We start from the raw sequence: 18313 nt of genomic DNA, 5'->3' as shown, positions 1-18313 counted from the left end.
CAACAACTTGTCAATATATGATGCCTGAGGCAGTACTAGCACTTTGTTCTTACGATCCGGAAAGATCTGCATACCTAAAACAAACTGAGCCACTCTCAAATCTTTCATTTGGAATTGGGTCGCTAGCCAGTTCTTAATTGCAGTCAGTAGACCTACATCATTTCCAATGAGTAGAATATCGTCTACATACAACACTAAGAAGAATACTGAAGCGTTGATGATCTTCTTGTAGACACAAGACGTATCAATATTTTTGTTCAAAGCCATACGACTTGATCGCAGTATCAAACCATATGTTCCAAGATCGAGACGCCTGTTTCAGTTCATAAATGGACCGATTCAGTTTGCAAACCTTTTGCTCTTGACCTTGGGCTATGAATCCCTTGGGCTGCACCATATAAATGGTCTCCTCAAGATTCATGGCCTCGACCCATTCATCCCGGTCAACATCCTCCATTGCCTTCTTATAAGACAACGGATCCTCAACGTCACCATCTACTACCATAGCAAGGATTTTCGTGAAACCCAGATAGCGTACGAGTGGGTTCACAACTCTCCCACTATGTCAAGGTTTTCTCAACTCTTGAAGTGGAACTGACCTACTGGATGAACTCCCATCAACAACTCTTGCTGATGTAGCAGGCTCTTCAACAACTCTTGTTGAAGTTTCAGTAGTTTCATTGGAAAGCTCACGCACACGACTTTGCTTCGTGGACTGTGCTCCCTTATATAATCTTCCTCCAAGAAAGTAGCATTTGTTGAAACAAACACCCTATTTTCCGTCGGATCATAAAAATAACCCCCTTGTGTACTTTGGATAGCCTACAAAGAGGCATAACCTCAACCATGGTTCCAACTTCTTGGGATTAGCCTCAAGCACATGTGCAGAGAAACCCCAATTTGGAAGTGACGTAAACTAGCTTTATGCCCGTTCCACAACTCTAAAGGTGTTCTTGCAACACTCTTGGAGGGAACAAAGTGAGTATATATACCGCAGTCTCCACTGCGAAACCCCAAAACGAGTTCGGTAAGGAAGCGTAACTCATCAAAGCGAATCATGTCTAACAAGGTCTTATTTCTCCTGAGGTGTACCCAGCGCTGAGAGTTGGGAAACGATTCCATGTTCTATCAAAAATCCTGGAATACCGAGTCCAAAAACTCTCCACCTTGATCCGATCAAAGTGTTTTTAATCCGTCTATCCAATGCGTTTTCAATTTCAGCCTTGAACTCTTTAAACTTTTCAAAGGATTCAGACTTCCGTTGCATAAGATAAACATACTCGTACCTGCGAGTAATCATCAGTGAAACTGATAAAATACTCATAGCCACCTCGGGCTCGCACATTCATAGGACCACAAAGGTCATAATGTACTAACTCAAAAGGCTCCTTGACTCTATAATCTTTTCCAGTAAAAGGTCGTTTAGTCATCTTACTCTTAAGGCAAGAATCCCACACTGGCAAAGAATTTTCTTCTAACTCACTTAGAAGTCCATTCTTCACCAATCTCTCAATCCTATTGAGATTGATGTGCCCTAAACGAAGATGCCAAAGTTGGGCATTTTCTTTTGGAGAAATTCGTTGACTTTTTTATTAAGTTACGACAGTTCTGAACAATTCAGTATTATGGAGGGAATTAATGGCTAATGACCTTAGCACATATAAATTTGATTCCAGATTTGATGTGCAAATAAAAACACTATCTTTATGAATAAACGCTTTATCCACATTAAATGAGATAGTATATTTACATTGCAATAAACACTTTGCAAAAATAAGGTTCCTTTTTAATTCAGGAACAATATATACATTATGTAAAACAAGAAACCTATTCTGTAAAACTAACTGAAGTTCTCCCACTGCCACAGCTGAGACGATGTACCCGGTGCCTACTCGCATTGTCATCTCACCAGCCTCCAGCTGTCACCAAGATCTAAGCATCTGAAAAGAAGAACAAACATGGTTAGTGGCACCTAAATCAATTATCAAGGCAGAATCATCATTCTCCATTAAACAAGTTTCAAGCACAAGTAAATCACATTTACCTTTATCGGTCTTGGCCTTAGTCTTGGCTGCTTTCTTCTCTTTCAGATACCGAGGAAAGTTCTTCTTCCAGTGTCCATCTTGGTTGCAGTGGAAACACTTTCCCTTAACAACCTGTGGACGCCTCCTTGGGGCGACAAACGGTGGGTTAGCAAGTGCCTTCCCTTTATCCTTACCACTTTTCTTCTTCTTCCCCTTTGCAGAGTTAGAAGTAGAAGGTGCAGACTTTGTTCATGAGGTCGAACCTCTATGGAATGTCCTGGAGGATGAAGCAACATTTGCCTCACCCCTCTGCCTCTCCTTACTTTTCACTAAAGATTGGTATATCTGCAACTCGTCGAGGAGAGTTGTAAGGTTATATTTCGCTTTGTTAAGAATTACATTGCTAACAAAGTGCAGGAAGCTCTCTAGTAAAGAATGCAGAATTATGCAGGATTATGCTACCCTGGCTGCCATCATCGATGGTAGACCCATTCAACTCCGCTACATTAAAGTGGACCGTCATGTTAAGCACATGTTCATGAACAGAGGTGCCTTCTTCCATTTCGGAGTTGAATATGTATTTAAGAGCCTCATACATAAGTTGTTCAGATGGTTGTCCAAACATCCCCTGCAGGGACTCCATGATCTTACACGCTGAGACCATAGGCTCATGTTTCTTGGCCAAAACTTCAGAAAGACTTGCCAAGATGTAGGCTCGGGCCTTCTCATTCACCCTTGTCCATCGCTCGTATGCCTCCCGAACATTTCGAGCGGCATTCAGAGCTGGAATAGGAGGACAAGCCTCCGTGAGAGCGAACATGAGATCCTCGATAATCAGGATCGTCATGATCATGCATTTCCATGTTGCAAAATTATCGCCAGTAAATTTTTCGGCGCTTAGCAATGCTAATGTGGCTGTTGCCATTTTGAAAATGTTGCTGAAAATACGAACAAAACTTTATTAGTTTTTGCTAAACCACTTTTAAACCAATCAGTTTTGCAAAACAGATTCAAGTACTCTAAGTTATAGACTTCTATTTTGCAATGATGCTCCAGTGAGGCAGGACAAACGCCACCGGTGGGGTGATCAGTTGCCCCTTCGCTAGGATGAGAGATTCTCAACCATTAGGCAGAACCAACTCTTGGAACTGAATCTAACAGCCACCATTTTTTGGTCTAGAATTGTTAACCTTTAACTATTCCGCGTAAGTGTAACCCCTCGTTTTCGGTGCCAGAGTCTCGCTCTAATGAGCCCACCGTAGGGAAGAAGTAGATTAGGACAAGACTAAGTTACCTTATCCTCTTTACAGGAGATCAAATAAAGAAATGCGCAAAACTGCCATCCTTTAGGGGACACTTCCAGGGTGCCTCGAGACGATGCGCAGTAACTTTATTCAACTTAACGAGGAGGACGAGGGATATTGCTGCACTTCTCGCTCCCACTTACTATGAACACTCTCTCCATCCACCTTGATATTGACCTATCCAAACACCATCCGTTGGGGGGACACGCCAAAGGTGCCGCGAGGTCGAGGATAGATCTCACGGTGTGGACTATTTAAGAGAAACGTGAAAGGTTTAAGTGAAGCATCTTATACCACAAGTACCTCCCACTGAATGTTCTACCTAGGGATTCATTAACCTAGACAATGTTTGTCTATGAAATATGAACAAGTTTAAGTAATCACATTTAAACACTTTAATGGATTGTCCTTAACTTGCATGCATGCATCAAATATCTAATTCACCTTTCCAGGTAAGTTCCCAGGTAGGGGTGTTACGTTTCCGTCAACTTAAATGCCCCAGTCTAGACAGAACCCGCCTCAGACACAAGGTCCCTTATAGATAGATTTACTACACTTTAACCTTTTATTAGCCAATTTAATCCTATTAAACTGATTAAAAGATTAAAGCATTAGGGTTGTTAATCGTATTAGAACCGTGATCTTAGGTCTATCCAAGTTTTAAACACTTTAAAACCATGAATTAAACCTAAGTGAGCATGCATGTCTTTCTTATTTCTTTTAGTTCTAATTTCTCTTTAACTTTTAAAAAGAAACAACTAAAAACATTGCACACAACGACGTGTTTATAACATTTATAAAGTAACCTATGTGTCATGCTTCATGCAATGTCCGGTCATTACTATATATACTTTTATATAACGCGTAACAACCAAGCAAACATGTTATCATTCACCCTTATATTATAACATTTATAATATAAAGATGATGCATGTCAATGCTTTTTATGCATGCATAAATATAACTTTTATTTTATATGATGCATAAACATGCTCTTACATAATTAAATCATGCTTCTCTAAATTATAACAATTACAATAAAGAGATGATGCATGACCATTGCATAACCTAAGGTGGGATTTACTATATGTGCATACCATATGACATATAAAAAACATACATCACATGTAATAAATAAAGGATTAATGGACCGGGATGAGACTTTACAAAAAAGGGGAATGAAATAACCCTGTCTATTACATTTTTCATCGAGCTAACCGGTTCACAAATGAACCAAGTCTTGAACCGCCAGGAGGTCTTCATCGTGTAGCAAACGCCGCAAGTAGACGATCTTTCAGCGCGTACTAGATGATAAGAGCATTAGTAAACGATCGCGTAGATGATGACGAGGCTGCGAAGCTTGATCGTCTATATGATCGTGTAGCGCGACGACAGGTAAACGATTTACCTTGCGTTACTAAGCGATCGTTTAGTCAGTTACTAAGCGATGAAGCTTGCTGACCTAAATGATCGTCTAGCGCGCGCGCTTTAAACGATACGCGAGCATCTCATCGTCTACATGATGCGTGCAACCAGGTAAACGATTTACCTTGTGATGCTAAGCGATCGTTTAGTCGGTTACTAAGCGATAAAGCTTGCTGACCTAAACGATCCTCTAGCACGCCCGCGCGTTAAGCGATCCGCGAGCATGTTGGTAACAATAAAAATAAGTTTTACTAATTAATGTCATGCTTCAGTTGATAACAAATAAAGAAACATGTTTGAACTGTTTTGTTTTAGTTGTAACAATTTTTTGTTTTAAGAATGTGTTGTCCTACTCCTACCTAACAACTATTCCTATGAAATTCTTACTCAAAATTGAAAAAAACTATACCATAAAAGTCTAATCAAATAAAACAATAAACTTTATTAAAAGTAAAAAAAATAGTTAAATATTGGAATATTTTTGGCACATTTGATAACCATTTGACTTCTAAAAATTAAGTTAATAAACATAAAATAGGTTTTTTGTTTTGTTGTTTACTTTTTAAAATCAGAGCCAAATTTTAAAAGAAAAAAATATCTTTATTTTTAATAATTAACTAAAAGTTCAAATGTTTAAATAAAAAATACGATACTATGATGCAACAAAGAGCATGGATGGAAAATGAACGTCATGCGCTACTTTTCAAAATGATCCCAAATGCCCATTAAATTTACAAATTTACCATATGGTTGAAAACTTAAAAGTTTAATTAAAAGTTAAAACTATAAACTTCAACTAAAAGTTATATGAATTTTATACATTAATAAACTATGAGACAAAATTGAAATACAACCAACAATCTATAAGTTTGAGTTGTTATGCCTAATCTGATTTAAAAAAACATGACAATAAAGTAGAATATTAATTTTGAAATTGATCACTTTTTATTACTAAATATTTTGGTTCGATAACACAGAATTTGATGATCTCATCTCTTGATCAATGGTATGTGTTGACCAATCAAAGAATGCTCAAATTAGGCATATGATATTTTACTAAAGAATAGCATATTAAATTTAGAAAGATATTTTAAAATCCTAACCAAAATTGATTTTTTTAATGTTAAAAAAATATTTTAAAGTAGTTAGTTATTGTTGTTTTGAAAATTCTAACTGAAATCTTCATCACGTCATACTAAATTAATTTAGCTAATTATTAAAACATGAAAATATTTCATCAAGAAATAAAATAAACGCATAAGGACATAATAAGATTGATTTTATTTAAATTTTTAACTAATTGTATGGGATACTATTTCACCAAAAAAAAAATATATAAAATAGTTATTATGCTTCGTCCGAATTACTTAAAAAAATTGTGCTAATTTTAAATTAAGTCGTTTTCAAATATATATATATATAAATTAACGTATTCACAAAATATAGCAAATTTTTAGACTATTAATGATAAAAGTCTATCAGTTTATATCAGCGTTTACCATTTATAGTTCTAAAATTTTGCTATATCTTGTAAATATTTTCAACAGTTTTACCATTTGAAATAATTTCTCTTTAAATTATGCTAAAAAAAATAAATTCCAAATAAAATATACACTTGCACGCAGCAATTAACTTCATATTTTACCTTTTCTAGATGAAACATCACTATTCAGATGTAATTATTTGTCGAGTCTATAGGTACAATTTTACCTATTAATATCAATAAGATGTGATAAATATAGTAGAATGTCACAATGGAGTGTTGAAAGATGCATGAGAACTACCAATCATGAAGGTATTAGAGTATATCCGCGAGTGTCTACAAGGCTGGTTCTATATCCGATGTACACATGTAATGGCATGCACAAACATTGTAACGGATTACACAATGAGTATTTTTAAGGAACCAGAATTGATGTCTAGAACATACCGTGTTTCTCTAGCAGACATGCATATAATTAATGTGGACGATGGATATTGGGGAGTTGGTTGATCTTCGTTCACGGTGAAGTTTAATTACATCGAGATCTCGTGCTCTCATGCAATATCTGCAGCAACCGTTGGAAACATTAATGTTCAAACATTATGTGCAAAATGGTTTACAGTTTAGTGCGTGCTTGCTGCTTACGTCGAACCAATCTTCCCAATTGGAGATAGACAAGAATGAAGTCAAAGACTAGATTTTAAAAACTTTGAAATTCTACCACCACGAAAGGTAGCAAGTGTCGGTCAACGTCAAACTATCAAGATACCTTCAACTGGAGAGGAGCCACAACAAATACACAGGTGTACAATTTTGGCCTTTTGGCTCTTAACCTCAAATTATTTTATTTTAATTAATTAATTAATTAATATTTTGATGATAATAAGCCTGCTTTTATTTATTAACAATTTGAGTGTTTGAAGTATCCATTGTGTAGAGCTTGGAACGACAGATCCAACGTAATTTGAATCACTAAAATCGAAGTTCAAATGAAGAAGATATGACCGAAACAAACTTAACAGAAAAATCTCGAGCTGATGACACGACATAAGTTTTCTCATCAAAATGAACCAATTGAAAGGTCCACTTGGAGCAATGGAGGAGCAACACATGATGGGCTTGTGGATTGGTTTTAAAAAGAAAATTAATTTAATATTATTTTATGTTTATGTCTAACGGGTAGTTTTGCCATATGATAGGTTTTTTTTTTGCTTTCGATTGGGTTTTTAAAAAGAAAAATAATTTAATATTATATTTTGTTTGTGTCTAACTACTAATTTAGTTTAAAATCTCCACCATTGATTTTTCTTTTCCAAGATCCCATGGTCCAAATTAAATGTGGTTTTCAACAATTTTTCCTCTCTATTTAAAGTCATCTTCTCCTCCAAATCATAACAACAATTTTTATTATTTTCAATCCTCCATAACTCATTAAGTCACCATTGTTGCTCTATCTACAACATCACGTATAGCAACAAAAATAGATTCTACTGCAAGAAGGGGAAACATGAGATCCCAAGTTGCAGGATCCTCTTCAGGTCAGAAGAGGAAGGCAGATCAGAGGCCTCCAGTGCCTCTACAAAAGAGTCAGAACACAGACAGAGTTCCACGGCAATGGGGGTAGCAGGGTTCCCAACCTGTAGTTATTAAAAAGAATAAGTCGTTCACCTCCTCCCTCTGGTCCTGTTTCCGGGTTTCCTCTTCAATCCTTAGTCGGGTGATAAGACTCTCCAAGGAAATCTCTCCAAGGAAAATTCTTCAATCCTTAGTCCGGTGATAAGACTCTCTAAGGAAAAATCCTTAGTCTTATGCCTCAAAGTGTTCTTAAAATCCTTCCACAATGGGGTAGTTTATTAATAATAATAACACTTGGAATTGTTCGTCTAGAGGCATACATTCAATAATTATCTAATGGTCTATCTTCTGCAGTTCATGGGACTGGACCTCCACAGATTTGTCATCCGTCATCTGGAACTTGAGATAACGACTGACAGCATATTTCTTCAACTCGACCTCCTCAGTGTCGTACTTTTTTTTGCAGAGCGTCCCAGACCTCCTTCGTTGTCTTCATATGTTGTAGTAGTCACACAGATCATCAGTCAAACCATTTAATATAAAGTTCTTACATCTTTTATCTATTGTTCAGTTGGTTCTTCTAATGGGACGATCGGCTTATCTCTTGAACATATGTCGACAACTTTCTTAACGGTAAGAAAGAACATCTTTTGCTTCCACCGTTTGAAGTTCGCTCCTTCGAACCGGAATGGACAATTAAGGTCGGATGTCATAATGTCGTTGTTGCTAGTGAGAGTCATTAGTGATATGGCAAAAAATGTCTTAAAATTGTTGTAAACGGGAAACCCTCAAATGACGAACAAGACAACTACAAACAGTCAGGAAATGGTGGTCGGGCAAAGAATGGAACCTACAAAACAAAAGCTCGTTATAGACTGAATCGCATAGCTCACTCTCTTTAAGACGTTTCGTGGCTCTGCCCAAGTGTGCAAGCAGGTCAGGAATGTTGCCACATCGTCCCTAGGATAAAACAACCCAAAAAAGAAAATCTGATTGGAAATGCACCGTTACCGACCGGAACACACACTCTTCTGACTGAATGCTCGAAAAACATGAGCAGGGAAAGAAAATAGAGACCGTGATAGGAATGAAAGGAAGTGTTTGGGAAAAAATGTTTCGTCTCGAAGGACACATCTTATATAGGCCTTCAAAGTTGAACTACCGCGAGAGAGGCGCGGGCAGCCTTTGAACGTGCAAAGGCGGGTCAGAAGATGCGGCTGGAAGATGCACGCGCAAAAGATCGGAAGACACGACCAATTGGGAATTTTAAAAAAATAATAATGAGATAAATAACAGCAAAAAAATATAATATTTTTATTAATAAAAAATAATCACACACGCACCTCGCCCGTCCGAATGGACAGCGGCGAGCGTGGGACGTCCACCAAACCCACATTAGTAGCCCAAAGTTGAAGTACAAAAGGGAGACTGTCTTTTCAAAATTCTTCAATGTGAAATTCTCCAACCAAAGGTGGTTCCCTCTAATTTTAAAAAAATAAATTTTCACCTAACACAAACCATAGTACAAATAAATTTATCCGATATGACATAAAAGAAAGTTATTAGTATATTTTCTTTTTGAGTTCAAACTATGTATAGATTGAATAGATTCAAACCTCTAACTTCTTGATCGAAAGCACATACTTTAACCAGTTGCGTAGGTTTAGGTTAACAAGTTAATGTGGTTATTACCGCAATGAGCATTTGATATATCTTTCCTAAGCTACAAAAAGACCTAATGGACTTGAGATAAGTTAAGCAAAGGAGAGAAGAAATTCATAATCTTACTCAACTCTAAATGTTGCAGAAGCATCCAATGCTACGTAAAATATTGGATGTTGAATGTAATCAAAGAACTTCATATGCTCTAATTCCAGGACATACCTGAACCAGATTAAGGATAAAAAATAAAAAGGAAGAAGGAGAAGAAGACATGATAATCAGCTAGAGCTATTCAGTAATAGGAATGCCATGGTTCATACAGCACTAAATAGTTTTGGCTGTTATTCAAGGTTTCAGACACAAGCACAGAAATGTCAGAATGATACTTCTAAATAGACTCAACTTCTGCATTGAAATTCATTGCATAATCTCTTTGAGAAAGATGTTTACATTTGCAAGAAACAAGTTAACTGGTTCATACCTAGCAACACATTGGTGTCGGATGCATTCTCTCGCAAATGAGCCATAAGTTATAGCAATGTCGCCGTCTTCCTACCTAATCAAGCCAATCATTAACCAACAATGGAGATCTTGTAATGTTAGCAATTTGATAGTTCAATCTTAAGACAATACCAATTTCTTACCCTGATATAAGAATGTCCATAATATCCATGTTGTTCTCCAAGTACTTGGAGGCAAATGGCAATTATCCGCTAATTAACCTGCTGCCGCTGCAGAATGGCGAGAACATGAGATGCACATTGTAGCAGCTGCAGGTAAGGGAAACACTGGTCAAGCTACACAACTTCAGAACTTGCAGGATTATGAAATGAATCAAGGTACTTATCAAAAACAACATTTTAAATGAAAATATGATGATCATCGTATGATTTCAAGTACAAGCTCATTAGTTCACCCCTGAGTTCAGCTTTGGAATGCTAGCGATAAAGAGGCGAAATGTATTCTCCTTGAATAACTCTTGAGTCAACTGAGAACAAGCATCTGGACTTGGTTCTGCTTCGACATTTCCATAAAGAACCGTTCTCATTTGAGAAATGATTTCGTTCAGTTCAGACATCTGCATAAATTCAAATCCAAACACAAAGTCATTTTCAACATCAAGAATCAAATATTCAATTTCTTCCAAATAAGCTAACCCCATTTTTCTCCATTTGCTAAATACATTACACAACTTCAAGATTTATATGAGCAACTGCAACAATATCGCATTCTCTAGCTTAAATGGAAGCAATGGTGAAGAAACCAACAGGCAAAATCGGAGTAATCGATAACCATATAACAAAGACAGAGTGACCCAGACGAAATTTTCAACAAAATCATGGATAAGAACATTAATAATACCCTCTCTGCCTGTTCTAAACTCCGTTTTATAAATTTATTTTCAATTTTAGGAATGATTTCGAAAACTCAATTCTTACCTGTTTCACTAATTTTTTTTATTTCTAATTTTATTTTACTATTAAAGTTTTGTCTCTCCAAAGCTTTTGTTCTATTTTCTCTAACTTAATTGTATGAAATCATTTTTAAGACGACAAATAAATACTTTTTTTTATTATACATGCATCTCACTTATAAGTGAAAAAAAATACATTAATTCGATGTGTAATTAAAACTACTTGAAAAATTACATCTTATTGATATCAATTGTATCAATTAAACTCGACGAATAGTTACATCCGAATAGTTCTGTTCATCTTAAAAAGGTAAATATGAAGTTATTAAAAAAAATTGGGATAAAAGAGAACAAAAGTTTCTCCTACATTACTCCATCTAGTGCATTGCCACGTGCAAGTATATATTTTATTTGGAATTAAATTTTTTAACATAATTTAAAATTAGGACAACTTTGAAGTAACTTGGATGAAGCATAATAATTATGAGTCCTTTTTAAATATAGAAAAATATATCAAAATATTTATAAAATATATCAAAATTTTATAACTATCAATGATAGACGCTGATAGAAGTTTATCAATGTCTATCATTGATAGTTCTAAAATTTTACTATATCTTGTAAATACTTTCAAGAGTTTTACCATTTGAAATAATTTCCCAATAACTATTCTATATAAAATTTTGGTGAAATAGTATCCCATACAATTATTTTAAAATTAAAATAAAATCAATCTTAAAATGTCCTTATGCTTTTATTTTATTTCTTGATGAAATATTTTTGTGTTTTAATAATTTGCTCAATTAATTTAATCACATGACGATGACTTGAGTTAGAATTTTCGAAACAACCCTCACTAACTATTTTAAAATATTCCTTTCTTAAAACATTAAAAAAATCAATTTTGGTTAGGGTTTTAAAACATTTTTCTAAATTTAATTTGATGTTTTTTTTAAGTAAAATATCATATTTTTGAACTTGAGTATTCTTTGATTGGTCAACAAATACCGTTGTAGAATGGCGTATGAGTCTTCTGGAGAACCTTTAGCAAAGAGCATAGGCAGTTTCCCTTTCACGCGTGCTTTACTATAACTGATATTTATGTTGTATTGTCTCCTCGTATCCTCAATGATATGATAAGATTTATAAACACAACCGACACTCGTGAACTAAAACATGTGTCCGTACGTAGATATTTTGTGAGCTTGAACATATGACACCCCGAACAACTTCACTGCACAAGGGCTCCACTTTCAAGTATCTCCAAGAAATTTGACAATAAACAAAGATTTGATTGATTTCTTCACCTTATATTCAAAATTATTTTTGGTGGACAACACATAAATTCTCATTTTCAAGTCTTTTTCACTAAAGAAGAGTTTACTTACTTCAATATTTGTTCTATATGAAGTATTTTCGTGTATAATCAATTCTCTCCTACGATTGGTTCGTACCAATGATGGAACCATTGAATAACCATGCTCATCTAACGAACCAACTCTCGATGCATTCACTTCTTGTCGTGCTTCATTATCGACCATTGTTCAGTTAACTTGCTGACTTGTCTCAGTCTCCAAATTAACATGTATATTTATATTACACCTAGTTGTTATTTTTAGGTCACATGAGTCATTTCGATCCCGTTAATGATCCATATTTGAATTACACTGAGTTGCTCTTTGTGAGTCCCATGGATTGGTGTTGTCGTTGTCTAGTGTAACAATAATAGTACAGTACTGTCATACAATGGAATATCATCATCTTATCGATGAATCTCAAATGATTCATCATATTGTCTGACTACGGTCATATGATCACATGTCACATTATTGAACTTTGTATTCACATTTTCTACATGCTTCGATTTTAACGTTACAAATAACTGAACTCTACAAAGATTGTCTCGGAAAAGAAGAAAACAAACATCACCATGTAATGTTGAACTTTGAGGAACTGACACTTGTAATCCTGTAGTTCTTCATACTTCAATGTAATAAGCACACTGATTCCTATCAACTTGCCTCCAATATATGATCTTTGATTCTCATCCCAATCACCTCCATATCGAATGACTAGGCATTTATATGTCATCCTACGAGCTATATCAATCAAAAAGTTGTACAATCTCGATCTCGATCTCGCTCTTGCCCTCACAGTCTCACCCCTCTCGCCCACCCTCACTCTTTGTTTAGAATGCAATAAGTATTTAATGGTAATGTTCTTTATATTCCTGTTTGAAAAAACAACATTCAAAGAAACATTGTCCAAGAAAACACCATTCAGAGAAATCCCATCCGAGAAAACATCATTCAAGGAAACCCCGTCCAAGAAAATACTGTTGAAGAATGAAAACGACATTCAAATGGATCACATTGGGTTTTAGAGTTTGAAGAAAAGATTTGCTTAAATGTATGTAGCGGGTACTGTTGAGTTAAGGGTTGAGATAGATGATTTCATGAAATTATCAAATGGGTCTTATGTACACTGACAAATAATCATTTCACGAGAACGATCATAATCGAGAGTGAGGGCAAGAAGGGCATCCTCTTGTAATCTACCATGGGTATGACGTCAGCAGAATGTCATTTAACATTGTTTTTAAAAATTGAGTCAATTGGCATTTTGGACACAAAAATCGAATTATCCGTACAAATTTTCCATCATTGTATAAAATCTTAAATGGATAAGGTTGATTAGTTTCTTTAACTAACATCATCTAATCTGGCAACTTGCTCCACTAGTTGGTTGACATTTTGAGGTTTGTTTTTTCAAAATACATAAATCAATCAAACAATCAAACATGATTGTTTAATTCAAGCAATTGACAAAAGAAATAAATATGGGATAGTTGAATCTTTGTGCTGTAAAAAGAAAGTTATCTAATCAATCTTAGAATCATAGTTTAAAATTGAAATCCCGAAATTGCCTTAAAATTTTGATTGGGAGAAATTTCATTTTTCTCCCCATTTTCGAGCAATTGACAAAGGAAATAAATATGGGATAGTTGAATCGCTTTGTTGTAAAAAGAAAGTTATCTTATCAATCTTAGAAGCATGATTTAAAATTTCCATCCATCGAAATTTCGAAATTGCCTCGAAATTTTGATATGGGAGAAATTTCGTTTTTTCCCAATTTTGACAAAATTTCAAGTTTTTTTTTGAAATTTCGCGAATATTTTGATTCTCCATTTCGACAAAATTTCAAGATTTCGTGAAAATTTTGAACTTTCTAAAAAATTTCGAGAAATCTAGAGATTTCTAAAAAATTACGAAAAATTTTGACATTAAAAAAAAATCGATTTCTTTAGTAAATTACATTAGCTCAATTCAAGTTTTTCAATTATATACTTCTCACACAATTCTATGGTTCACATGTCAATATCATTTTCGACAAAAGATTAAATATTTTTTATGTATTACTTTTTCTAATTTCCAACTTTTTTCAATTTTTAGTTTTATTTTCAACTCAATACTTTTATTTCTAAAGAAATTGAATTTGATAAAACCACGAGAAAAAAACATATATTTATTGTTAACCTCATTCAGACTTTTTTCATTAAATTTTCACCTCATCTCGCCTCAAAATTGAATTGATGTGAGTTTTTTTTAACTGCCCAAAATTTTCTTAATTTTTACATCATTTCACCTCAAAATATTCTTAAACTTTATATTATTTTGTAACTATTTTTCATTTTTTTTTAAATTTCTACTCTCGCATCAAAATTTACACATTTACGATGTACATATAAATATAGTCTTATTTTATAGAAATTATGGTTAAAATGGTCAATTGTAGTCTAATTAAACCACAATCAAAATTTCATTAACTAATTATAACAATGTCGATCAATTTTCATTAATTTTCATAATTTTTCTGAAAATTTTCATAGGTATTGATATTTACATAAAATCGGGACCTTGATAATTCTCTCGACAGTGATATTTCGAGCTTTTCTTAGAAATCAAGAATTGAATTAAAGTAAATATTGAGAAACAAACACAAATAATTAAGTAGATTCAAGTCATTTGTGATATTTATTGTATTTTTTTATATCAACTACCGACGTGATAGATATTCTTTGGAATTGTTCTCTTAAGATACAATAACTCAACTGATATATTGTGTAGCTCAAACCACATTACACTTAAAAGTTGGGTTCAAAGTTTCAAAACTAAGAATGAATGATATTGCGTATTTGTAAACTTGACAAATAGTAAGATAGGTATTTAGAGAAACTTTAGATGTAGCTAAATTTAATACACAAATTTTAGCATCTCTACAAATACGTTTTTACATCTCTCATATGATATTGTGATCTTATTAAGAAAGTTTGTTTTGGGAGAAAAAAGTGATATTTTATAAGACGCTTACTTTTTTTGGTTCAACGATTAAGAGGTGGTGGAGATTGAAATATTTATGACTTTTAGAACTTATCCATTTAATTATATTCGAATAGATTTCTTTTTGGAAAAAATATTCTAATAGACTTTTTGGAAAAAATATTCTAATAGACTTTTAACTAGCATTGTGAAATTTTTTTAATGTTGGTTTGGCCCAAAGAGTTTTTAAACCTCCAATAGATCTAAGACTAAAAAGAGTCTATTTCATGACTTGTTGACTCGTTAGTCTGGGAGTTTTATGACTAAATTTTTTTCAAACTAAACAATTTCACTCATTGTCTCAAATACTTCTTAGGAAAGAGTTTTGGGATATAAATAAGGGTAAGGACAACATGAAGAGAGGACTCTTGATTCATCTTTCACTAAAAAAACTATAAAAATACTAAGATTTTAAAGTTTTCTCCAACATTTGTTTCACCTAAATTTTCATAATTAAAATGCTATGTGTTCACACGAGACTTATGAAGAAACTTGTTTCGTGGAGTTGAACTTGAGTTGGTGTTGATGTTGATTTGATGCGATGTGGTTCGATCTCGATCCTCTGATTCTCTCTCAGTTGGGTGAATGTGTTTGACCTGAAGAAGAAAAGCATCGAACGTTCTTGAAGTAGAAGTCTTCGAAGAGTCTTTGTGTCTTCAAGGGTCTTTTGTCTTCTAGAGGTGCAGCTTCAGGAGTCTTTGGATGAATTCTCTTTTTCAGAATGCTCGAGTCTTTGTGTCTTCAATGTCTTCTAGGGGTGCAGCTTCAGGAGTCTTTGGATGAATTCTCATATCTTCAAAGGACAGGACTTCAGTAATTCCCTCTAAGTTCTGAAATGCAGAATTGTTGACCTCTCCAAATGAGGGGAGCTTCTCTATTTATAGAGTTCAGGTGGGTTTGGGCTTGGTTGATCTATGGGCCTAGTCGTTGGGTCCAATTAGTTGGACTTGGGCTTGGTTGGTTGGTAATTAATCGGATTTAGGCCTATTTGGGTCAAATTCAATTTTTTTTTTTTTTGGCTTAGTTGGACTTTGACCCAAATAATAATATCAAATTGGCCAAATTAATCTTACCTGATTCAACCGTCATGATAAAACCACGTGCCATCATCGAAATTTGTCTTCAACTTCAATTCAAGACATATATCAACTTCTAATTGAATCCAAATTTAATGATTTGGAATTTGATTTAGTAAATGACATGTCAACTTGTGATTGGTCCAAAATTTCTCATTCAACAAATGCCCCTCTCGAGATTTATGGTGGATGAATATCGAAAAATATAAAGTTGGAATCAAAATCCAAATATATTTGTTTTTTAATTTGACCTCAATTGATGTGTCCGTCAAATTATGAATTTAGTACGTAAGTTTAACTTGAATTTAAGATAAAATTTGGAATATCGCCAAATTTAAGAAAAATTTTGAGCTTTATCCCAATTTAATTTAATTTGGATTTAAGATAAAATTTGGGATACGCCCAAATTTTAATAAAAGATCAATTGAGAATTTTTTTTCTTTATTTTGATTGAAGATAAAAACTCAATAGATACTTTAATTTTGAATATAACCAAATTTTAATTTGTTATTGAATTTTAGATCTTTCCCACAACTTAATTTGGAAATAGAAATAAGAACCTAAATTTAGATGAATTTCATATAAAATTTGGAAGATGCCCAAATTTTAATTTGAGATTTTATCCTTAATAATTTGACTTGAGGATAAAAGTCTAGTGATTTAGTGATTTGGATTTGTGATAAAATTTGGAAATAAAATTTGGAATATGCCCAAATTTTAATTTGAGATTTTATTTACAATTTAATCTGAACCATTTGATTTTGAATAAAATTTGGAATATGGCCAAATTTTAATTTTTGATTTCATCCACAATTTAAATTTGATTTTGAATAAAATTTAGAATATGTCCAAATCTTAGTTGAAGATAAATTTGAGTGCAAAATCTAATAAAATAAAATTAGATAGGGAATTTGTTTAACTTTTTTTTATTTTAATTTGAAATTAGGATAGAATCAAATTAGGAAATCTAATAAAAAATCTAATATTTTAAAGCAAATCTTTTATTTGATTTAGATTTCCTAATTTGTTATGAACCTAGGAAACTTTATAAATAGGACCCAAACCCCTCTATTATCCTCATCCCCTCATCTTCTTCTAAATCTTTCCCTTCTCTCCTTTTCCTCTTCTTCTTTCATTTTTTTTAAAGAAAATTTCGTATTTTTTTCTTTTCTTTTTCTTCTTTTCTTCTTTTCTTTCTTTTCTTTATTTTACTTGCCCCCTTATTTTTTTTTTATAGGTTTACTAATTTGTCCCTCCTACTCTTTTGTAGGAGCTAAAGCGCAACTCAAAAGAGTACAACCGCATTTTTTGTAGGATGCCTGTTCATGCTTCCTAATCGTCATGGGAGGGGCCCTAGGGAGAATCTCGATAAGGTCTACCTTGTAGCATCATTCGCATATCTTGAACATCATGGGAGGGGCCTTGCAAGGCTTACAACTCTCTCATGCTTTCACCCTAGGAAGGATCCCAATAAGGTCTATCTTGTAGCACACTCTCCCATGTTTTCACCCTAGGGAGGATCCCGATAAGGTCTACCTTGTAGCACCATTCGCATATCCTGGTCGTCATGGGAGGGGCTCTGCAAGGCTTACAACTCTCCCATGTTTTCACCCTAGGGAGGATCCTGATAAGATCTTGTAACACCGTTCGCATACCTGATCATCATGGGAAGGGCCCTGCAAGGCTTACAACTCTCCCATGTTTTCACCCTAGGGAGGATCTTGATAAGGTCTACCTTGTAGCACCATTCGCATATCCTGATCGTCATGGGAGGGGCTCTGCAAGGCTTACAACTCTCCCATGTTTTCATCCTAGGGAGGATCCTGATAAAGTCTACCTTGTAACACCGTTCGCATATCCTGAACGTTATGGGAGGGGCCTTGCAAGGCTTACAACTCTCCCATACTTTCACCCTAAGGACGATCCCGATAATCTACCTTGTAACACCGTTCGCATATCCTGAACGTTATG

At 34.2% G+C, this 18313-nt stretch overlaps 1 protein-coding gene across 1 annotated transcript; it reads right to left on the bottom strand.

Annotated features, from left to right (window-relative positions):
• Positions 1 to 9595: 9595 nt before the first annotated feature.
• On the bottom strand, positions 9596 to 12428 carry LOC120067492 (putative MO25-like protein At5g47540). The gene is made up of 5 exons (XM_039019044.1): positions 12342 to 12428; positions 10390 to 10551; positions 10196 to 10270; positions 9955 to 10025; positions 9596 to 9695 (listed from the first exon to the last, which is right to left on the bottom strand). The coding sequence occupies exons 1-5, from the start codon at positions 12426 to 12428 to the stop codon at positions 9596 to 9598; spliced, it is 495 nt and encodes a 164-aa protein (XP_038874972.1).
• Between the last annotated feature and the right edge of the window lie 5885 nt (positions 12429 to 18313).

The sequence above is a fragment of the Benincasa hispida genome, chromosome 12 (assembly GCF_009727055.1).
Source record: "Benincasa hispida cultivar B227 chromosome 12, ASM972705v1, whole genome shotgun sequence".
Lineage (NCBI taxonomy): Eukaryota > Viridiplantae > Streptophyta > Magnoliopsida > Cucurbitales > Cucurbitaceae > Benincasa > Benincasa hispida.
The sequence above is the reverse complement of the archived record's forward strand: the minus strand, read 5'-3'. Positions and strand labels throughout refer to the sequence as shown.

Excerpts from the sequence above, each read along its gene's own strand:
- LOC120067492 (XM_039019044.1), bottom strand. The coding sequence starts at position 12,428 with ATGGTCGATAATGAAGCACGACAAGAAGTGAATGCATCGAGAGTTGGT. Across the intron at positions 10,271-10,389 it reads TTCCAAAGCTGAACTCAGGG|CTTGACCAGTGTTTCCCTTA; the intron begins GTGAACTAATGA and ends GAAGTTGTGTAG. Across the intron at positions 10,026-10,195 it reads CCATTCTGCAGCGGCAGCAG|GAAGACGGCGACATTGCTAT; the intron begins GTTAATTAGCGG and ends TTGATTAGGTAG.